Below are 23387 nucleotides of genomic sequence, written 5' to 3' on the forward strand. Positions count from 1 at the left end.
GAGTAATATCGGAGCCATTTTATGACAGCCACCAAAAGCTCCTAAGAGATACATAGGAGGGATTTGTTATCAAGCAATGTATCTGCCTCTACTATGAGGAGCTCTGCAGAAAAACAGTAGGGTAGACACACATCATACTTTATAAATAAAAGGTTCATTTGTATCAGTATTCACATTAGAAAAATATACACTGCCTGGAATAGACCTTCTCTGGATAAAATGCATACAAATCCAGGATCAAGCTTTGGACTCCTTGTCACTGGGAGGGCTCTGTCTCTACAGTGAGGAATGTCTCCACAGTCTCTGAAGGACCCTCTTCTGGTGGACCAGTCTGTAGGGCAGGCCCCTTGGCATCAGTCACTATGACAATGTCCTCCCCCTGAGACACTATGGTGCCTGGATGGGGCAAGATAAGCCCATCAGAAGTCTGAATAAAAATCTGTTCCTGAGATAACATCTGACACCCATTGGGAATTTCAAATGCCAAGGCTTCCCCTACAGCCACCACACTTTCCAGTTCTCTTTGGTCAATGTGCACCTGTGTCCCACAGGGGAACCAGTTCAAGTCCCCAGCTTGGCTTCCAAGACCCCCTTTAGTTGGCAGTGATCTGTCTGGGCCAGGCTGAGGCCCTGGTTCTGACACCATTCTGGAGGCATAGTCTACTGGCATGGCATCCATGGGCAAAATCTTCAGTGAAGGAGCCACAGAGTGCCTGGGGCCGACTTGCTGGCAGTTCAGGTGGGAGCCACACATCTCACCACGGTTCCCTACCTCTGCACTTCCAGACCTGCCAGGCAGCAGGCACTCCCCTCTTCTACCTGACGACAGGACACCACAGACACCTGGGCTCCTCTGGCTGTCCCGGATGTTGGAGTCTGCAGAGTGTTCCGGATCATTATCTTCAGGAAATGCTGCCACCTGGGCCGGAGGCAGGCCCCCAGGCTCTCTTAACTGAGCATGAAGAGCTGGCCGACTGGTGGCCCCGCACAGGGGAGCGGAGCCCACAGACCTCCTCCTGGCTCTGAAGTCATCAAAAGCTTTAAGCTGCTGGCCCACATGTAATTTGCTTCTGCCACTATTAGAAAGTGCCATCCCATGGCTTTCTTCAGAATAGGGAGGGGCGCTCCCACTTGCTGGAGAGGCAAAACCTAAATGGTTTGGAAAAACAGGTAAGCTCCTAGATCTTGGCCTATTCACCACACCGTCCAAAATGAGCTGGTCCAAATTAAGTTTCTTGCAAAGAAACACATACACACACACACACAAAAAAAAAAAAAAAAAAAAAAACCTCTCCCAGCTGCTCAGACACAGGCAGCAAATCCTTTTTCTTTTAGTCCCTAGTAACTATTGGCAGAGGCAGATTTTGTCATAGAAACATGTTCCAAAAGCCATTCAGTCATTTTATTCTGACACTGAAATGAAAGACCAGTGGTTCTTCACCAGAGATAAGCCCAAGAATCACCTGAGAGGCTTTTGAAAATATTCAAAATATTTCAAAATATACCAATCCCAACCCCACTCACAGACCTGTATTCCCCAGCCCCTGTTTTTCAGAATGATCTCCTCAGGTGATTCAGATGCACATCCAATTACGAGCCACTGTTCTGGAGGGCAGTGCCCTGAGGGTGAGGAAACCCTCTGACCCAGCCCTGGACCTAGGCACCAGGACAAGGACAACACAAGGCACACAGAGACACTTAAGAACTGTCAGTTAAACTGAAGTGAACTGTAGCATTGATCACTCGGTCTCCAAGTCTGGCTGAAGCCAGAGAGGAAACAGACCAGCTAAGCAAAAGAGCTGTGTTCCAGACTGATACCAAAGAGTTTTCATCCCCACTCTGAACCACTCTGCATTCCCCTGTGGCAGAGTTAAATAATGAGTCCTGGGGTGGAATTGTCTCTTCTAATTGAGACCTTAGGAGCAGGCAAGGAATCCCATGGCCCTGATACAACTGCACAGAGGCATAAAGTCACTGTCACAGAGCATACAGAATATCTGTCGCAGGGTCAGGCAGCCAGAATAAAAGCCAGACTATGTCTTTTTTTCAAATCTCCGCCCAACCCCTCAGGACCACCATGGTGCAACCTGCTCACCACCACCAAATGACTCTTACTTTTAATAAGGGGATCTAGGAAACCTGAAAGAGCTCAAGGCTCATGGGTCAAGGACATAGAATGCCAGAACATTGGGAGGTTGGGATAAACCTGAGACCAGAGGGTTCTCTTAAACTCAGCCACAGGGGCACCCATCCCTGAAAAGTGCCAGCCTGGGCACATCTGTCGTACCAGCAGGGCATCTGAGCACGGCACCCTTCAAACCCACTGAACATGCTTTACCCTCACTGGCAGCTGGGGCATTGGAAGGCCCGGTCTTCTCCTGGCCTCCACTGTGGGCAGCAGGAGACTTGGGGGCATCTGTGCACAGAGTGTCTCTTCGAGGCCTTTTCACCATGGCCAGCTCCTCTTCTGCGGCCTGTGAAGAGAAGACCCCCTGGTTGAGCCCAGAAGCCACAGGTGGAGCTGCACCTCTCCCTCCTAGAGACGAGTGCTGGGGACCCATGACCACCAACTCAGCGTCTGGCACATGTTCAAGGTTGTGCCTGCCGACGAGCAGCCCACCTCATTTCCCCTCTGCTGGCGGCTGGCTGCCTCTAGCTTCTCCCCTTCCATCTCTTGGGTAGGGCGTTTGGGGGGATTGTAGCCTGGGTGTGTTTCTTTCTTCCTCAGGAATTCCTCCGTGATTCCTAGTAACTCAGCAACCTGAAGAGGAAAGGGCCAGTAGAAATAAGCTTCTCTCAGTACAGATGCAGGTCTGCAGAGGCATGCGGACCCATGAGTTGAGTGACGGGCATTCAGGCTGTGGTGCCTCTGCACAAACATAAAGTCAGAGGGAAAAGCTCCTGAGGAAATGGATCATTACCCAGAATAGCAGTTCTGGGTTAGCTCAGTGCCAAAGACAGAATAAACGGCACTTTTAAAACTATAAACCACACTTTTTAAGGCTAACACACACTTACTGTGCTAGCTTGTACCTTGGTATCTTTCTTGTACATTATCCCTCCTTTGTCTCTGCAGAAAACAACCCTGCCAGTTCACATCCATATCTCCCTCCCAGGTGGTGAAGAGGGCATGGTGCCGACCTGAGAGAGCCATGCTAGAGTGCAGTTTCTGCTCCCAGCTGGGTGACTTTAGGGAGCCACTAGCTCCCTGAGCCTCAGTGGCCTCCCTGAGGTCAGCTGACTGTTAGGGTTTTGTAAAGAATGGATCTGATTCCACATGCAAAGCACCAGATGTGACGTGTAAAGACACAGCCACGGCCGCCTATCTGGGCCTTGTAAGGAGAACGCCATGGGCATCAGACTGCGGCAGGCAGAGGGAAGGGTACCCCAAGGCCAACCAGAAAACAGGACCAGATGTGCTTGATGCTGACCAAGCTGGAGAGTGTCCCTTTATAAACAGAGATGTTGTTGCTCCAAAGAGGCTGTGGCAAGAGAGGATTCTGGTGGGCATGCACAGAATTTTGTACACATCCAGCTCTGCTGCACAACAGGATATCCACACTTGTTTAACTTAACAGTTTAAAAAGCAGCAACTCACGGGCTAGGGTTGTAGCTCAGTGGTAGAGTGCTTGCTTTGTGCCTGTGAGGCCCTGGGATCGATCCCCAGCATCCCCGGCACCACATAAAAATAAACAAATAAAAATAGAGACATTGTGTCCATCTACAACTAAAAAAATAAGCAGGAAGATTGCGGGTTCAAAGCCCAACCTCAACAAAAGTGAGGCGCTAAGCAACTCAGTGAGACCCATCTCTAAGTCTCTAAATAAAATACAAAATAGGGCTGGGATGTGGCTTAGTGGTAGAGTGCCCCTGAGTTCAATCCCCAGTACCAAAAAAAATAAAAAGCAAAAACAAAACAAACACATAGGTGACTATTCTGAACTGGGGAAGCTACAGGAGGCTTACCAGGAATCCATTATATCTTTGTAATAGTAATTTCAAAAAATAAAATAAAGTATAAAGGCTCATTGAAGAATATGGTAAATGATGAATTTGTGTAAAACTAACAATGACAACCAATAAAAACACCAAAACCCAAACCAGGAACAGATGATAACTATCAAGAATGGACCAAGGGGGAAAATAGACCAAGACTGCGTGCCACAGAAGAGTCCCTATGCCGTGGAACCTTGTCCTTCTCAGCAAAAACGAGCAGCAAAGGGAAGGGGAGTTAAGGCAACGCAACCCCCTAAATACGCTCCAGTGCCACATGTGCAGCAGATGGTTTCAAGGAGGACTATTTCAAGCCAGGGCCACACTGAGAACCAGCGAGGGCCATTTGAGTCAGCACCCTCTCCCACCGAGGAGCAGAGACCAGAGGGGAGGGGCTCTGCCAGGTCAGTGAGGTGCTGCCTCACAGACGGTGGGGCCAGACCCCAGTCCAGTCCCTGAGAACAGCCCCTGGGTGACGGGATCACGGGTGCAGGCTTGTGCCCAGCACAGGTTTCATCCAAAACAATGTCAGCTCAAGACTTTTCCAGGTGAAGAGCCCAATCTAGCTAAAGGCACTGTGATGATGACAATGACACTGAAATGAGAACCGCGTCCAAACAACCTGGCACGGCAAACTGTTGGCCCTATGGGCCCACGTGAAGGCTCACGAGGAGCAGAGTACCAGGCCTAGAGGTGCGGCCCGACAGCAGGGGGCGGAAGGCGAAGGGTGCAGTTTTCTTTTGGCTCATCTGCATTTTTTAGTTTTCTGCAACAATATTTAGTGCCTTTACATGAAGGAAACAAACAATCCACTTGGCTGACTATGATGTCATGGCTGAAAACCTCTTTGTTCACAGTCATCCTTCTTAGAAACCCTGAGAGCAAAACTCTGCTGTGTGCGGCTGTTACCTTATCATTGTTTATTTCCAGGGGCTCCTGAGAGCATGGACCAGAACCACTGAGGTAATCTTGACACAGTTTCTTAACCATGTTATGCAACTCTTCAAATTCCTTATACACGGCTGGGAAAAAAGGCTTTGCCAGATGACCTTTCTCAACCTTCGTGAAGATAAAGATGACAAAAAGAGTTTAAACCTGAGGCAATGGTGTAGAAAACACAGAAGGAAAAAAAAAAACCTAAAGAGAGAAGGACAGGGGTTCCTCAGCCCTGGAAATGGCTGATGGCGGCGCCTCCTTCTCCCCTCAGGGGGTGCCTGCTCTGTGTTGGCACTGTGCCCAGCCTGGGGAGGCCAGGATGGGCCTGGGAGGAGCTGACCAGAAAACACACACCACTTGGCATGATGGCCGCAGAGCCCTGAGGGTGGGGAGGGGAGGGAGCAGAGGGGAGGCAGGAAGGCCTGGGGACAGGCTGGCGCCAGCCCCTGAGAGCATGTGCAGCTCCAGGGATCGCAGCAGCCTCTGTGGGAAGCATGGGGCGCAGGCAGGGCTGCGTCTTCAGAGGTGGTACAGAGAGAGCAGAGCCCCATGTAGGAAGCCAGCCAGGTAGGATGGAGACCTAGCCACAGTTGCTGCTCCCACTGTCACTCTCCCATACAAAGTTAAACAATCAAAAGAGTGATAAGTGGCATGCCTAAGATTCCCCACCAGACAGACACTGGCCCTGCACCAGGCACTGGCGCTCACTTCAGCCCTGTCCTGGAGAAGGGAAGGATTCCACATGGCCTAGGTCTTCCCCAAATACACAGCAAGGATGTCCTCCTGCACGACTTCAGAGCATCCCCTCCGTGGTTCAAGGCTCCACCAAGACTCACCTTCATCAGAAGGAATTCATACACGGTCACAACCTGAGCCAACTGAGGCAGCGCCAACTCCACCAGATCCTTCTGGTCACAATGCTGCAGACACTGCCAAAAGAAAGCATTTGCCACCTCTAAAGCCCATAAGAATTTCCCAACAGTCAGCAAGCTGGTGCATCGTAACAGGAGAAAGTTCTCCCCAAACCCGGCAACTCTAAGCTACATTCCACTTCATTAAGCATCTCACTTGTTCACCCATTACCAAAGTGCTGTGGTCAATTCTGGTTTCAAAGTTTGAGTCCCACATGACAAGCACTGGGTTCTGAGACGAGGCCCAGGAGTAAGGACATGGCTCTGGGGAAATGTGTGAGCTTCCTGCTACTGTGGAGGAAGCTCCCAGAAATGCAAAGTCAGGAAGCTACAGAGGTTAGTGCTGCATGGAGTGAAAGGACAGAGGGATATCCGTAGGCAGCACCTGGGACTGACAGGCAGGCCAGCCAGGCTGGAGGGCCTGAGGATTTGCATTTCCTTCCAAAGGCAGAGTATGGAGGGAGGTTTCAATCAGGTCCTTAAGTGGCAGTGCAGGGAACAGAGTGGGAGGCGGGTGAGGACCCAGTTGACAACAAGGGTGTGGGCAGGAGGGACAGGGAAGGCACAATCCGCCAGACTCGGGGTCACTGGACATGGGAAGGGTGAGTGAAGGGGAAAGAGACAAGAAAGCCTGGGGTTCCCAGCCTGACTGAGCACTAGGCAAAGCGGCTCTCCACCAAGGGTAGGCAGGAAGCCAGTGTGCAGGCCCCCCTCAGCGGAGCACCGAGGGGTTCATGGGACTCCAGGTGCAAAGATTTCAAATACGAGAGCCAAGACTCTAGAGAGCAGTCTGAACAGGAAGTAACAGAGAGTCTGCAGAGGGAAGAAGGTTAGAGAAACCAGGCAGATGAGGGAGCTCAAGCAGGGTAGCAATGAAGTGAGGAAAAGCAGAGGAACTCTGGGAGACAGGAAGACCAGGGAGTTCAGGGAGGCTGCGCTGTCGGGTGTGGAAGACAGAGGAAGCAGCAGACAGGGCATCTCAAATTATACTCAATGCCCAGGTCCATGGTGGTTTTGTCCACTGATTGGCAGGTTTGACTGCCCCATTTTCCCCCGAGCAGGGGCTGTGTCTATCTTGTGTACATGTCCCCTCCTTACCCAGAACTGGGCCTAATACTCGACAAAAACCCAAGAAACATATAATGTCAACTTCTGCGAAAGTTCTCATCTAAAAGAATGGAGAATGGTCCCATTCAAAGCAGTCCTCCACTTCTCTGTGTGACACATGGGGTTTTGTATATTCTGAACCCATCTCCTGCCTGCAGTGACCCTGTGCAGGTCATTTGGCTGGCTGGGTTTTGGGTTCCTCCACTATAGAGGCAAGGCAATGATCATAAAGAATAAATGAAAGGAAGTTTGTCCAGGCCAGCAAGGGGGTGCCAAGGAGTGGCAGGCTAGTTACCTTGCAGGAAGTGCTCAGTAAGTGGTAGTTCTTTTCAGGGTCAATGTAGGATTCTAGACGAAGGCCACCTACCTAACCCATACTTCCAAAAATTAATCATCCAACACTCTCATAACACAAACCCAAATGCAAAGAAAGCTAATCCCCCAAGGTTTAAATTAGCTGCTAGAATGGGCAACATTGCACTGTGCCTTAAGAAACTTCAGGGGCTGGGGATGTGGCTCAAGCCGTAGTGCACTCGCCTGGCATGCATGTGGCCCAGGTTCGATCCTCAGCACCACATACAAACAAAGATGTTGTGTCTGCCAAAAACTGAAAAATAAATATTGAAATTCTCTCTCTCTAAAAAAAAAAAAAAAAAAAGAAAAAAAAACTTGCAGTTGACTGGCACCTGATCCCCCAACCTAAAGGGTCAGCTCCAAGTTTCTTTAAAAAAAAAAAAGAAGGAAACTCACTTCCTCTTGGAAAACCACTTCTGCCCATGGATCTGGAGTTTGGAGGCCCTGGGCCCCTTTAGACACTATCTGGGGCCAGTCATCTTGCTGACTTATCTCATGTTGTCTTGCTATATTTTCTACTTCTTTTTAAGATATTCTCCTGGAAAGGGCTGGTGATATAGCTCAGTGGTAGAGTTCTTGCCCAGCATGCAATTCCCAGGATAGCTGCCCCCCCCCCCCGCCCCACCACCCCCGCCACCAAAAAAAAAACAAAAAACTTTCACCTGATTATAATCAAGATAATGTGGATGAATTCAGGGTTCTACTTTTCTAAGCCAAGCCAGTTAAATTCAATAAATCTAATATTTTTATGGAACTAGAATGGAGACAACAGGGTCCTAAACCTGAAACATTCTTTGCATAATTTAAACTTTTTTACAGAAAAAGAGGAACTCATTTCTGTTGTCTTCCAAACTTCTTCCAAGTAAATACAGGTTATAATTATTCCAAACTTACAAATGCAAGCAGCTCTTGGAACTACATGGGAAGTCCTATGGTCATTTTATTTATCTATCTATTTATTTATTTATTTTAGTTGTAGGCAGACACAATGCCTTTATTTTATTTATTTGTTTTTATGTGTGCTGAGGATCGAACCCAGTGCCTCACATGCAAGGCAAATGCTCTACCACTGAGCTGTGACCCCAGCCCTCCTATGGTCTTTTAAACAGGTAAGCCTCTGTGTTATTTCAGATAACCCCACATTGAACTGATTATATACTTCATCCTGCATCATTGCAGGTGAACTGCTGACTTGGTCATGGTGTTTTACTTTTAAATTCAGAAACCTAACAGTGACTTCCCACTACCACGACAAAGAAACATTGTCCAGAACAGGATGTAAGAGTGTCTACCTCCTCCAGCAGGGCTCTGCTCCCTGAGGCATTCCGCCTCATGGTCCCAGCAGGGCCTTCGTGGGGCTGGGATGCTCGGATCCTCTGATGGACAGCTGCACTAGACTCTGCCAGGGTCTGCGAGTCTCCACTTCTTCTAGGTCCGAGGTGACTCTCTGATCCCAAAAGAGCTGAATGACTTCCATTTTCTGGCTCAGGTACCAATGCCTCTTCTACAGACTGCCCATCCTGGATAATGTCACACACCCCAAAACAAAACAAAACAGGCATGCTTTCTATATATCACCATGAAAGCCTTCAAGCCAAAAAAAAAAAAAAAAAAATCAAAAGCAAGAACCTTGCCAGGTTGAGTGACACAGGCCTGTAATCCCAGGAGGCTGAGGCAGGAGGATCACGAGTTCAAAGCCAGCCTCAGCAACTTAGTGAGGCCCTAAGCAACTTAGCGGGACCCTGTCTCAAAATAAAAGTAATAAGGGCTGAGGATGTGGCTCAGCAGTTAAGCTCCCCTGGTTCTATTACTAAATAGAACAAAATTTAAAAAGGATAGAGATACAGCTCTGTGGTAGAATGCCCTTGGGTTCAATCCCTAGTAACCCGCTCCCCCCCACCAAAAAAAAAGGAACTTGTTGAATTCTTTGTCTTTTTTTGGCAGTGCTAGAGACTGAACCCAGGAGCTTGCTAGGCAAGTGCTCAACCACTGAGCTCCTCTAGCCCAGTTATTTCCTCTTCAATCTAAACTCTTGAACCGTAATCAGTGCATTTTAAACTTTCCTTTCAGATACCAGATGATCATCAGCCAGCCAGTTAGTCTGGACTGACACACCACACTCTAGGATGAAGTAAGAAACTTCTCTGATGGGATGTCACCTTGAAAATGAAGCTGGGGCTGAGTGCCCAGCGGTACAGCCTCTCTCCTCTGGCTCAAAGCCCTGGGTTCAAGTCCCAGCATCAAAGAAAAAAAATCAGCCTGAGTTTTGTTCCTTAAGCATTGCTTTACATTTTTTTATAGTGTATATTTCAAATACCATGAAATCCATCCTCTGAAAGCATAAAATTCAGTGGGTTACATATATTGCAAGATAAGTGACCCTCCTCACCAATTTCAGTTTACTTCCTCACCTTAGAAAGAACTCCTGCCTTGACCCCACCTGTCCCCAGAGCCCACAGCTGCTAATCTACGTTCTGTTTCCATGGGTTGACAGGGCTTTTGGGAGAGAATCCTGGATCTGACGCTGTCCAGTGACTTCCTCGTTGCCAATTCCTGCCTCTGAAAATGAAGATGGGAGCCACAACACACCTACCAATAGCTGTAGGGCCCACGAGCCAACAGGCGAGAAGTGCTTGACATGCAGTGAGCACACAGTATTGTGTCCACTTAGTTCTTTCTTTTCTTTTTTTTAAACCATTTTTTTTTAGTTGTCGATGAACCTTTGTTTGTTTTTATACAGTGTTGAGGATCGACCCCAGTGCCTGACTAGTGCTAGGCAAGCGCTCTACCACTGAGCTCCTCCCAGCCCCCCCTTAGTTCTTCCTTCCTTCCTTCCTCCCTCCCTCCCTCCCTCTTCTCTCTCTCTTTCTTTCTTTCTTTTTGAGACAGTCTCACTAGGTTGCCAGGCTGGACTTGAACTCCTGGGCTCAAACCATCCTCCTGCTGCAGCCTTCTAAGTAGCCAGAATACAGCACTGGCCACTGCACCTGGCTGCCCTTAACTCTCAAAGAGCTTCCCTTTCAAATCTTCATTGCAATGGAAGTTTTAGGAGGAATGCCAGGTTTACCTGTGGCTTTAAGTACCATGTGACCTTTAGGAAGGAAGGGGACAGGGCCTAAGTTGCCCAGGCTGGCCTTGAACTTATAACCCTCTTGCTTTAGTCTCCAGAGACTCTGGGCTTACAGGCATGTGCCACTGCACCTGACAGTCAAATAATTATATATATAAATTGTAGCTGGACATAATACCTCTATTTTACTTATTTATTTTTGTGTGGTGCTGAAGTTTGAACCCAGTGCCTCACAGGTGCTAGGCAAGTGCTCTACCACTGAGCCACAGCCCCAGCCTCGTCAAATAATTTCTGACAGGAGTATCAAGCCTGGGCTGGGATTGTGGCTCAGTGGTAGAGCGCTCGCCTCGCACGCGTGAGACCCTGGGTTCAATCCTCAGCACCACATAAAAATAAACAAACAAAAGAGTATCAAGCCTGTTTCAAGGGAAGCTGGGAAACCTGGATACCCAGAGCAAAAGAATGAAGCTGCACCCTACTTAACACTATCAAAAGCTAACTCAAAATGCACCAAAAGCCTCAATGAAAGACCTCAAAACCATGAGCTTCTCAGAGGAAAACCTAGGGCAGAGACTTTATGACATTGGGTCTGGCTGTTATTTCTGGGATATGACACTAAAGACAGAAGCAAGAAGAGGAAAAAACAAACAAATGGAACTTCATGAAAAAATGTTAGGATTGCGCTGCAGCAGCCACTAACAGGGTGGGGTGCAGTGGCACACCCCTGTGATCCCAGCCACTCAGGAGGCCCAGGCAGGAGGATCCCAAGCTCCAAACCAGCCTGGACAACTTCCCCAAAATCCCTGTCTCAAAATATTTTAGGGCTGGGCAGTGGTGCATGCCTGTAATCCTAGTGGCTCACGAGGCTCAGGCAGGAGGATAGCAAGTTCAAAGCCGGCCTTAGCAACAGGGAGGTGTTAAGTACTCAGCAAGACCCTTTCTCTAAATAAAATATAAAATAGGGCCGGGGATGTGGCTCAGTGGTAAAGCCCCCTGGGTGCAATCTCTAGTACTACAGAAAAAGCAAAACAAAACAAAAACCTGGCGGCTGGGTTCCATTGAATGTGCCCACCAAATGAGGTTGCTGGGTGGGGAGCACTCGCCAGCTTGGCAGCAAAGCAGACCCTCACTATGACAACTTGGGTCTCGAACTCCCATCACACAAGGTGAGGGTTAATTTAAGGATGGTGGGCAGGAAGGGACAGGGATAAGAACACTGTCACCAAACATCGTTACCTGCTGGCCACCCTGTTCTGATTCTGCCCCTTCCTCATGTGCTGCAGCTGGTGCGCACCGCTCTGGAGAGGTCAGGCCTCCAGTCCCTGCTTCTGTGCATCCCAGGGAGAGGCTTCCAGTGGCCTTCTCAGGCAGCGGCGTCTCAGGATCCACCTGGCCGTGGCCTGGGTTAAGTTTAAAATGCCTGGCCAGTCCCCCCTTTCCTATGTATGACTTGCCACAAGTCTGACACCGAAAGGTCTTGGGCCTCAGGGCACAGCTCTCTAAGTCAAAGAGAGCCTGCTTCTCCCTCTGGCCTTCCTCTTCCTCTGTGCTCAGTTCTGAGTAGTCATCGGAATCCGAAGGGTGCCCTTCGGCCAAGTCCTCTGTTTTGATGAATTTATAGTCTCTAGCTTTGTACTTGGGAGGTCGAGATATCCGTCCAGAACGAGTTTGCACCTTGAAAGATTTTTTTAGCTTCTTGGCACGTTTCGTGTGCAAGCTGGAAATGAGTAAATGTGAACTGGAAGAAATGGACATTCTTGTGGGCAGGTGAGAGGCTGCCAGAGCAGTCAACCGGTCGCCCTGGCCGCCTAGAGCCTGGGAGGCCTTGACTCTCTTTGGAGGGACTGGCTGGAGGGCAGGCAGGGGCCTCTGTACAAACACCCGAGGAACAGGAGGCCGAGGTGAGCTTCTGAGAAAGCACAGCTGTGGCCCGGTCCTCCCAGGGGGCTGCCCCCTGAGCAGCTGAGGGCTGGCCACGCGCAGCCCCACCAGGCTGGAGCTCCTCCCCGGAGGCTGGCTCTGTCTTGCTGTTTGGGGCTGGATGGTGGCCAGTGGTGGCATCGGCCTTTCCTGACCTTTCACGTCTCCAGGTGTCACCTTGACACATATGGTTTCTAGTTGCTTAAATATAGAAAGAGGAAACCAGGAAAGAGAAAGACAGCATTATGCTCATTGATATTTCTGTAATCATCACAAATCCACCGTTGAAACTCTGTTTGAACTTACATATAAAGGCTATGTCCTATGTCTGTAGTGTTTATAGCAGTTTTCCAAACCTCTCTGACCACAGAGCACAGGGATACATGTTACACCACAACCAAGTACATCTGCTGAAACGCTGTGGACACAAATGAAGTAACAGTTCATGCAACACTCACCACCCTACATAAATGCCCTCTCATGTGCTATGTAGTCCACTTTTTTTTTTTTTTTTTTTTTTTGGTACAGGGGCACTTTACTCTGGGCAGAATATCCCAGCCCTTTTTAAATCTTTTTATTTTGAGACAGGGTCTAAGTTACTTAGGGCCTCACTAGGTTGATGAGGTTAGCCTTGAATTTGAGATCCTCCTGTGTCTCCCTATTTGCTGGGATTACAGGCATGCACCACTGCCACTGGCAATCCACATCATTAAAAAAAAAAAAAAAAATATATATATATATATATATATATACACATACATACATATATATATACATATATATATATATAAAATGACATATATATTAAATGACATATATATATATTAGACATAATCTACTAAATTATTTCATGACTCATTAAGAAATAATTCCTTGCTTTAGTTTTATCCATGTGGTTTTACTTGGATTACTTAGTACTGTGCTCTAAACTGGACTCCATGCAATGTGAGCTCATTTGTTACAGTGCTGGGGATAGAATCCAGGACCTCTGGCAAGCTGAGCCTCTGGCAAGCTGGACCACCTAAACACATCCCCAGCCCAGTGCCAGTGAGCTCATTTTCCACCACCACCCCCGTCCCCCAAATGAATGAAATTCTGAAACCAAAAAAGCCATAAAGAACAAAGTAACCAACAGGGTCCTACGACCCACCTGTAAAGGTAACACAAGCAGTTCATAAAGCCCTCCCAAATCCTTCCAACCTACATGCCCCTTTCTTTACCATATCCCAAAAGCCCTGTTCATTCTTGTGTATTTTTAAAATTTATACTGCATGTGACTATCTCCAAAAATATGGTTCAGTTTTGAAATGTTTTTAGACTTTATATAAATGAAATAATCTGTACCTTGATGGGCATTTTCACTCCCTATTTTGCTGTGAGAAATGCATCCACATTGACCTGTGAAGCTCTAGGTGCTCATTTTCTCTGCACTGAGTACACTAGTCTCCTGTTGATGAACAGGTTCTCTCCCTCTGTTCTTATGGTCTGTTCTAAAATTTCATAGTATGTGCATACATGTGTATTTCTCCAAGGGCACACTTCTAGGAGAGGGACTTCATAAACCTTCAACAAATTAAAATATAATATCCAACAAAATTTTAAATGCCTATGCTTTTTGATCCAGCAATTTCATTTTTTTGTTGTTGTTTTAGATTCAATTAAAAAAAAAAAAAAAACACTCACATGGGCACAAGGATGAATGTTCTAGGAAGTTCAAGGTAGAACTCACTGCCTGTAACAGCAAAACACCTAACAACTATTAAGGGAAGAGCTGTCTTCAACAACATTCCACAATATTTACTGAGTGCCAACCCTGTGCCAGACATAGTCATAGGTGTTAGAGAAGAGGAGAGGGTGGGAGCAGGACAAGGCTCATGCCCTTGCAGAGCAGAGTGAGCATTTTCTCAGAGGGAGAAAGGCAAAGGTCCAAGGCAGAGTATTTCAACCTTGGCAGAGTGACACTTCGGACCCGTAGTTCTTTGTTGTGTGGAGCTGTCCTGTACTGTAGGAAGCTGAGCACCATCCCTGCCATCACCCTCTAGAAGCCAGCGCAGCACCCCCAAGTTGTGACCCTCAAAAATGTCTCCAGATGTTGCTGAAGGCCCCTTCCCTATGGGGCAAAACACCTTCGGTTGAGAACCACTGATCTGGGACACAAACAGGTCCTCTTTTGGACTCAATCCTATGCCAGTGAAGGGTCAGAAATGTCATCACACAGGGCAGAATAAAAACCCTCACTGAAACCAAGCTGGGGTCCATCTCTCATCTCTATATTGCAAACAACAGAGACAATTTGACATTTTGGTTTATGGTTTTTGTGTACAGAGCTGATGCCAGTGTCCCATTAGTCCCCAATTCCTGGGATACCTGTGACTCACTGACAACTAGGTTTACTTTGTATATCCTTCAATAACCATTATTCATTTCCTTTTACTATTAGTCAGAATTTTTCTCTAAGCTCTTTGTATATTACACATACACCATATTATACACACACACACATACACACACACACACACACACACACACACACACCAAGACCTATTGTTCTAGAATGACCAGCAGCAGAATTGGTCCCATAATATATTTATCTGCTATCCAGACTGACTTACCACATAGGTATTATACTTGATATTTTGCTATATGTGTATTTAATTCTGTAAACTTGGGGCTGGGGTTGTGGCTCAGTGGTACACTTGCCTGGCACGTGTAAGGCCCTGGGATTGATCCTCAGCACCACATATAAATACAATAAAATAAAATAAAAATTTATACTATTTATAAACAGTATCCAAGCCTGTCTCACACCTGAGCTAATGGGAGGCTTTCCCCTGCCCTGCCCCAGTCCCTGAAGACCTGCTGGATTGGATCAGCTGGGATGGAGCACAACACCTATCCTTTCAAAATCTCCATTGATTCTGAATGCTGACGAGGCTCCCCAGGGGCTCCCCAGGGAGTAGATAGGTGAAGCAGATAGGAAAACAGTGCCACCATAGCACAATAGATAAGAGGCAGAACAGACTGAAGGTGACAGACTTGCCAAGGAGAGCTCTCAAGGGTATCTCAAGGGTTTTTGCCAGGTGAAATACCACCTCTTCGGCATTAGTGTTGAATGTCCTCAGCCAAATCTAATTTCCCATTCTTTTAAATTCATTTAGTTCTTTATGTTGATCTCTAGCTTTCTGACCTTGATTAGAAATTACCTGGGGGCTAGGGTTATGGCTCAGTGGCAGAGCTACAGCATGTGGAAGGCACTGGGTTTGAAACTTACCACTGCATAAAAGTAAAACAAATAAAATGCTTTCTGTCCATATATAACTACATTTTTTTTAAAAAATAAGTTATCTAGTCCATGCCTTACCTTCTATTAGTTCATAACTCCTCAGGGGCAAGGTACACACCTGGTTTGCCTTTGTGGCCTCCAAGGCACAGTGAGGTTGAAAGATTATTAGCACAATGGGCCATAAAGTAACATTATTTTGAGTGCAGGTAGAATTTATACCATTCCCATCAGATTAGCTACAGAATATAATTCTTTTTTATTCATTACCTCCCTCCACTCAGCCCCATGCTGGGGATTGAATGCAGCATTGCCACTGAACTACATCCCCATCCCTTTTTATATTTTGAGATAGGATCTCACTAAGCTGCTGAGGCTACCCTTAAACTTGAGATCTTCCTGTCTCAAACTCTTGAGTGGCTGGGATTACAGATGTATGCCACCACTCCTGGCTTAGAATACAATTCTTTTAGGTTCCTAAGCTTATTTTCACTTGATGAAACGTGACATTATTGGACTCTTTCTGAAGTTGCCACACCAAATCAGATCCAAAAAGTAGTGTGTAGTGAGGACACAGGCTCTGGAGTGCAGCTGCACCTATGGGACCTTGGGCAAAGTCACCCAATCTCTCTGAGCTTGTTCTTGACCTGGAAAAGGCTGATAGAGAAGCATTATTGCTCCCAGTGGCCTGGGCAGAAGTTCTGCAAGTTCAAAGCCTGCCTCAGCAATTTAGCATGACCCTAAGCAACTTAGCGAGGCCTTGTTTTTTTTAAAAAAAGCATTATTACATGGCTGCTGACAACTAAGCAGCTTAGTAAAGTGCCTGGCTGGGAGTAGGGAGTGTGTAAACAGCAGGAGTCACTAGATGGTGGCTGTACTGGATGGTGCCATGCTGTCTTTAACAGATTTGCTGTGTCCAGTACATGGGGAGGCACTGGTTCTTCAGAAGAGTACAGCCAAAAAGCTCACGCAGTGAACCATCCCTACTGCCAACAAGGAAATCAAAGTCCAAAGAGGTTGTTACCTTACCTAAGGTCACACCTCCAGCAATGTTGGGGCAGCATACTTGTCTTCCCAAACTAAATAAAGCAAGATAACTCTCCAGCCTTGATAATTGGTTACAAGCCTATGCAGCCCCATACCACTCAGGAAAAAAAAAAAAAAAAAGTTGAAGACTGTTGGCTCTATTCTCTAGCCTGTTTACTAGAAGCATCTCTCTTCCTTTAGCAATTTAGGGATGAAAGTATTGTCATGTACAACCCTCAAGATAAGGGGATATGATTTTACACACAACATGCAACACCTCCAGCTTTAGGAACTGCCTGAACCCTCCCGGCTTGGGAGATCACTTTCTAAAGCCAACTCCCCCAGCAGTCAAGAGCTCTATGACCCAGGGAATAAACTCTCTGGGAGAGGATGACCTGGGGTATAGAGGGCTTTCACGTGTTTCACGTGTACTGGCACTGCTGGGCACTGGGGTTACAAATCACAGGCACCACTCAGGTGCCAACTCGTACAGCAAACTACTGCATTGTGCTTCCTTCTGTCCCAAGTCTGGGTCTTGGCACTTGCTCTGCTTTCCACTCTTTTACTCCACTCAGGTCTCAGCTCCATTGTCAGGCCTCGAGGACCACCCACTGGAAAGCTGCCCCCCTTTCACCCCCAGAACCGCCTTAACTCTGCACCGTGCCTCACCCCTTGCACTAGGGGCCCCACCTGGTGCACTGTGAGCGCTCAATGGATGCTGAATGAGGGGGCAGAGACGGGTAAGAGCCACGCAGCGCGGAGGAGCCCAGCGCAAGGCGGTGCAAGTTCGGGGACTGGCGACGCCGGCCTCTCCGGCCCGGCCGCTCCAAGGCGAGCCTGCCCGTCGCGAGGCGCGGGCCCCCGAGGCCTCGGTTTCCCCCACTCCCTCCCAGCGCCTCACCTGGGGTGGCAGGAGGCGCGGCGGGCGCGGGGGCTCGGCGCCCGGAGCCCGCTGCAGGGCGGCCTGCTGGGCCGCGTCCCGCAGCCGCCGTGCCGCGTCCTGCAGGACGAAGCCCGGTGGAGGCTCGGCGGGCGGCTGCGCCTTCGTCACCTGCTCCAGGACCCGCCGCAGCTGCTCGGGGTCAAGTGGGGCCACGCGCGCCGCGTTGCCACCCTGGCCCGGAGGAACCCGGCCGCTGCCGCCATCCCCGCCGCCACCCCAGCGCCCCGGCTCCGCGTCCGCCATGACAGCTGAACTGGGACTCGAACCCTTGTAGCTGAGCGACGGCGACGCGAATGTGCGTCACCTGGGAAAGGGGCGGGCTACGAGTGCCCAGCAGGCCAATACACTACGGAAGGCGGCCGGGCTGGGGGCGGAGCCGGGATGGCCACGCCCCTCTACCACGCCCCATCACCGAGGTCCGCGCAGGCCGCTCGGGTTCTATTTTGTTTGTTTGTTTTTCCGCGCTGGGGCTGGAACCCTGGGCTCCCGCGTGCTGGACAAGCGCTCCGCCTCTTGGATTATTTTCTTAACTCTACGACGTCACCTCCTCCAGGAGCTGTCCGGGTCTCCCAAGCCGAGGTCTTCCAGAGCCCCTGGCCTGTCACCTTTCAAATGTTAACGTCAACCTACACTGAGGGTCCTGCCTGGAGCTGTGGATTCCCAGGAAGACCCCAAGATGTCCTGATTTAATAACTCCAAGAGGGAACCTAGTGTTCGCACTCTTAACAAGAGTGCCCCTCAACCCCCTAATTGTTCCCAGCTTGATCTACAAAAGCCCTAGTGCCCACGCAGACTGGGCACGTCTTGAGGACAGGGATGCTATGTTACTCATTCCGTGCCGACACAGGCCCTGGCCCAGTGCACGGTGGGGGAATGAGGGAGCCACCTCTTCCCGTTTCAGTCCTGTCCACCCATCTCCACTCTTCCTCAGCCTACTCTCTTACTCGGAAGGCTCCCTGTCTTGTAGCTGCAGGTGTGTACGCGTGTCTCAGCTCCTCTCCCCAAGGAGGTCAATGAAGGGAAGCGAGGACCGAGAGACCAGGCAGAGATGCACACGAGAGTTTGTCAGAGCTGTCTTGCCCTGGTCACTCTCTCTACATATAGAAGAGAGAGGCCCCCAGATATCCGGGTGTTCTTTTGTGGGGTAGGGGTTTGGAGTTGGGGGATAGGCTTGGGGGTGCTTGCGTCAGAGCTAGGCGGGTGGGGAATAGGGTCTTAGGTCGATGGCATCATGGGGCTTTCCGGAGTCAAGTGGTCATTTCCCTCTGGGATTGGTTTAGGGTTATGGTACCATGGGTCACCAATGGGGCTGGGGGTAGCTCCGGTAAGAAGAAGTACAGGAAAGCGAAACATCCCATAGACGGCTGCTGAAATTTTAAATCAGTACCCTATAGTCAACACTTACCAGCCCCTGGGAGGTATGCAGTCTACATAGGAAGGAGCGGGAGGAAACTGGTTTTTGCAGCATAGTATGATGAGTGCCATGATGTCCATAGGGAGGGGGCTGCGGGCCAGCCTGGTGTTGGAGAAGGTTCTGAAAGACCTTCTAATCATTTGCTTCTCACCGTCATCATCAGAGTCAATATTCAACTCTAAATTGTTCTAAATTAGTTCATTGGTAGACTCATAGTGTTGGCCAGAGATCAGACTTGTGGAATTTGTTTCAATTACTTAATCCTTCCTTTTTTCTAACCTCCTCTTCCCCTCTACCCCTCCCCTCCCTCCTTCCCTCCCCTCCCCCTCCTCCCTCTTCCCCTTCTCCTCTTTCAAAAGAAACCCTTCCCATCTTCCCATCCTCTATTATGAGAAAGTTTTCCTCTGATTTCTAAGCCTAGAATTTCCTCCACCATTTAGAGCATGGTGCCCCATTTTATCATCTTTTTGAGCCTGTCATGGAGGGAGAAAAAAAAATTCCTTGAATGGGGAATTTGAATTAAACTGAATTTGAATTAAAAGATAGATTAAACTGATAAAAACCAAAAATTAAGGTGAATTTTTATCAATGTATATAAATAAATACATGGGAAAATAGGACTAAGCAGGGGGTTAGAATTTTACTAACTACCTTAGTAGAGGAGGGGAGAAGGGCACTTGTGGGAAAATGACTTTTTGGAGATATAAGTGGATCCTTAGGAGAACAGGTGAGAATCTGGTAGCTTTGTGGGCATGTCTACTTAAATATGATGCAGCATCTTTCCAGAGATGGAATGGGGGTCTGTCTTGCCCTGGTCACTCCTGTCTTGCCCTGGTCACTCCCCAGAAAGGGATTTAGGATACTTGAGCTCTTTCAAGTTCTTTCAGGAGGCTCTGCTTTTAGATGGATGAAAAGTTACTGGTACTCAACTAATGTTTTCAAAATAAATTTTATGCTACAGTGGTATATTTGGAACCCCCTTAAGTTCGGAAGGTATGCAATAAGGGCAGCAATCTGCACCTACCCCTGTTACCACTCAAGGCTCAGTCTGCCAATCCCACTAGGGCTTGTCAAGAGGCAAGGCAGCGGTAGAAAACTTTATTATCAAAACCTTCCCCAGAGGATGTGGCTCAAGCGGTAGCGCTCGCCTGGCATGCGTGTGGCCCAGGTTCCATCCTCAGCACCACATACAACCAAAGATATTGTGTCCGCCAAAAACTAAAAAATAAATATTAAAATTTAAAAAAAAAATCTTCCCCAGAGGCTCATGTAGGAGCAGTTTATGTAGAAGATGGGTGATCACAGACTGGCAGGCACCTTCTTGTTGGTGGAGGTTTGTGGACAAATAACACACGCATTTGATCTCAATTATCTAGTCAGGAGATGCTTTTTGGTTCTGCAAATCTGAAGAACAAGCATTATTTCCTTGGGTTATTATTATTATTTTTTAACCAGGATTAAACTCAAAGGCACTTAATCACTGAGCCACATCGCCAGCCCCCACCCCCCACCCCCACCTTTTTTTTTTTTTTTTTTTTTTTGTATTTTATTTAGAGACAGTGTCTCACTGAGTTGCTTAGGGCCTCCCTAAATTGCTGAGGCTGACTTTGAATTCGGATCCCCCAGCCTCGGCCTCCTACAAGCCGCTGAGATTACAGGCTAGCACCACCGTGCCCAGCTCCTTGGGTTATTGTCACTGATTAGTTTGCCCACATGAAGCTCCTGACATATTACACAAAGCACAGGCTAGAAGCATTAGCTGCCCCAAGGCTCCCTTGCTGATTACCAGACTCACAATAAAGAAAACATACTTCACCCATGACAGAAGATGAGAAGCATGTGAACTTCAGTAGGAGTCCAGAACCAGATCTCGTCTCAGTGCTGGGCGTCACTCCGCGCTGCGACCCTGGCCTAATCCAGCACCGTGCATATGCATTCCTAGGTGTGCACAGGTGTTCCAGCTGTCAGCAGCCGCGGGTTCTTCTAATCTGCTGGCATTGACTGCATCCACGCCTTTGACTTCGTCCTGAGCACTTAACCAAGGGCTTAAGCCTTTGGTCTGTGAACTTGGGCCTTGTTTGGACCAGAGGTTCACACATATTTGAGAAAAGAATGAATGATGGTGGAGACGTTTTCGCGGCGATGCTTTGGAAAAAGCCCTGATATGAAATGGCATCGCCCTAGGAACCTGGCTATGGTTGAACTGAACACACCTGCCAAGCCGGAGACAGGCTGCAGTGAGAAATGCACCCGCTGCCCTGCGGTTGAGATTTGGGCTCTCTTTACTGTGGCCGTTCATTCCGTGAGCCTCTGGAAGGCGTGACTTCCAGACCTGGACCGTCCACCACCAGAACTCGGAAACGGAGGTCCGCACAATAGGGACCGCCAGGCGGCGCCGTCCGAGGGCCTCTGTCTCCGCACGCAGCACCTCCAGACGAGCTGGAGCCTCGGGACAGCCACGGTCCCTGGAACGCATCCGGAAACGGAGGCTGCGGATGGCTGCAGGCAGGCCCCAGGGACTTCCGCAACGCGCGCGGCCCGGGCGGAACTGGGTCGACTTCCCAGCTGAGTCCGGAAAATGATGTCCGGAAAGATGCAGCTGCACGCTGGGCCTCGAAAATAAAAGAGTGACTCAAAGACATCATTTCAGAAATGTTTCTAAAAAAAAAAATAGGAGCACTCGTGGCCCGTACGGGGATCGAACCCGCGACCTTGGCGTTATTAGCACCACGCTCTAACCAACTGAGCTAACCGGCCACTCGTATTTCACTGGCCGCCCTGGCGCCAAGAAGGTTTGGTAGCGCTCTGGCGCCGCTAGGCTGAGTGCCCGCGCGGTGTCCGCGCCGGCTGCGCCCCTGCTCCAATGGGACCCGGCCGCGGGAGCGAGAAAACCAGACCGGGGCTGGGGAGGCGGCTGTCTACATCAGCGAGGCCTCCGCAGGCAGGATGGAGACGTGGCTGGGGAGTAAGCCTTTCGAATATTCCACTTCGATGCTGTTTTTATCACCTGAGAACCCTTGCCAGGAAGCTCCCGGCAGCAGAGCTAAATCAAACTTGGAAAATACGGAGAGCCGGGTTAAGGACAGAAGAACCCTCGGGTTCCCCGCCGTCCATCAAACCAGAGCCTCTGGGGTCTTGGCTTCCTTCCTGCCAGTCTTTTAATTGTAGAGGTGTCGTTTAAAAGATATTTTGAATCCAAAGCCTTACTTGAAAGAATACCATTTTATGTTGTTTTTTTTTTCTACTTAATATTCTATCATAAGCATATCCCTAAGTAATTGCAGGTGTCACTAATTTATTTTTTGTTCATCTTTTGAGACAGGGTCTCGCTTGAACTTGGCTGTCCTCCACCTCAGCCTCCTAGTAGCTGGGATCACAGGGCCAATGTCATTTTGTATGGTTCCTCTTGGGGATGCAGAGCCCTTGCCTAGCTTGTGTGAGGCCCTGAGTTCAGTCTCCAGTGCTGGGGGTCGGGGGAGTTCTTCAGCACAGAGTTTCATTGAATAGATAAAACATAGCTTTCCCGTTTTTATCTTATTTTTTTAAAAATGCATCCTGCACGCGCTAGACAGTTGAACTCTCTACCACCGAGCCACAACCCCAGCCCCCTTTTATTTATTTATTTATTTTGATACCAGGGATTGAACCCAGAGGCACTTAACCACTGCCTTGAAAATATTGGCTAGTCTGACTTTGAACTCTCCACCCTCCTGCCTCAGAGCCACTGGGATTGATGAGCCACCTTGCCCTGCTTTTTGTGTGTGTGTGTGTGTGGTGCTGGGAATTGAACCCCGGGACTTGTGCGTGAAAGGCAAGCACTCTACCAACTGAGCTATATCCCAGTCCCATGCTTCTCTTCTTCTTCTTCTTTTTTTTTTTTAATTAATATATAATTTACTTTTTTAAAAAAATTGTAGATGGACACAATATCTTTATTTTATCTATTTTTTTTTTTAAATATGGTGCTGAGGATCGAACCCAGTGCCTCAGGCATTCGAGGCACGCACTTACCACTGAACCACAACCCCAGCCCTCTTCTTTTTAATGCTGGAAAAAATATTTTCAATTTGCCTTCTTGTTAATGGAATACATCACATGATACAAGGTACAAGGGTTGAAATAGCTAAGAGGTAGCAAGGGGATAGGGTCTGTATACCAGGGGAAAAACAGGGTAGAGACAGCGATGGGAAGAGGACTCCACCATGTCCACTCCTGGCCCATGCGTCCTGGGGCCTCCTGGTTGCTGAAGAGCCTCACCTGGGGCGCTGCTGTGGCTCAGGCTCCCAGAGTGCAGGAAGGGAGCCAGGTTCACATTGTCCACTCCTCTCCTCTGACTTCTCCAATAAACTGCAACTGCTGCACGTTCACCTCCCTGATGAAAGAAGAAGAACCAAAATCCAGCTGATTCACAGACCTTATTGAAAGGATGTTAC

The 23387-nt window shown here is 48.6% G+C and overlaps 1 protein-coding gene and 1 non-coding gene across 7 annotated transcripts; both read right to left on the bottom strand.

Moving 5' to 3' along the window:
- Positions 1-135: 135 nt before the first annotated feature.
- Positions 136-21409, bottom strand: Znf839 (zinc finger protein 839). Of its 6 annotated transcripts, none has more exons than XM_027946680.3 (8): positions 20766-21409; positions 11608-12492; positions 8594-8821; positions 5766-5858; positions 4903-5052; positions 2621-2761; positions 2339-2474; positions 136-1149 (listed from the first exon to the last, which is right to left on the bottom strand). In XM_027946680.3, the coding sequence occupies exons 1-8, from the start codon at positions 20772-20774 to the stop codon at positions 257-259; spliced, it is 2535 nt and encodes an 844-aa protein (XP_027802481.3). In that variant the 5' UTR covers positions 20775-21409; the 3' UTR covers positions 136-256. The 6 variants fall into 6 exon arrangements, with proteins under 6 accessions (XP_027802481.3, XP_027802480.3, XP_027802479.3 ...); XM_027946679.3 differs by lacking the exon at positions 20766-21409 and adding an exon at positions 18946-19023; XM_027946678.3 differs by lacking the exon at positions 20766-21409 and adding an exon at positions 17499-17794.
- A 228-nt stretch (positions 21410-21637) lies between these two features.
- On the bottom strand, positions 21638-21711 carry Trnai-aau (transfer RNA isoleucine (anticodon AAU)). Its single transcript has one exon. It is a non-coding gene; the product is annotated as a tRNA-Ile (tRNA).
- Between the last annotated feature and the right edge of the window lie 1676 nt (positions 21712-23387).

This window comes from Marmota flaviventris, chromosome 2 (assembly GCF_047511675.1).
Source record: "Marmota flaviventris isolate mMarFla1 chromosome 2, mMarFla1.hap1, whole genome shotgun sequence".
Lineage (NCBI taxonomy): Eukaryota > Metazoa > Chordata > Mammalia > Rodentia > Sciuridae > Marmota > Marmota flaviventris.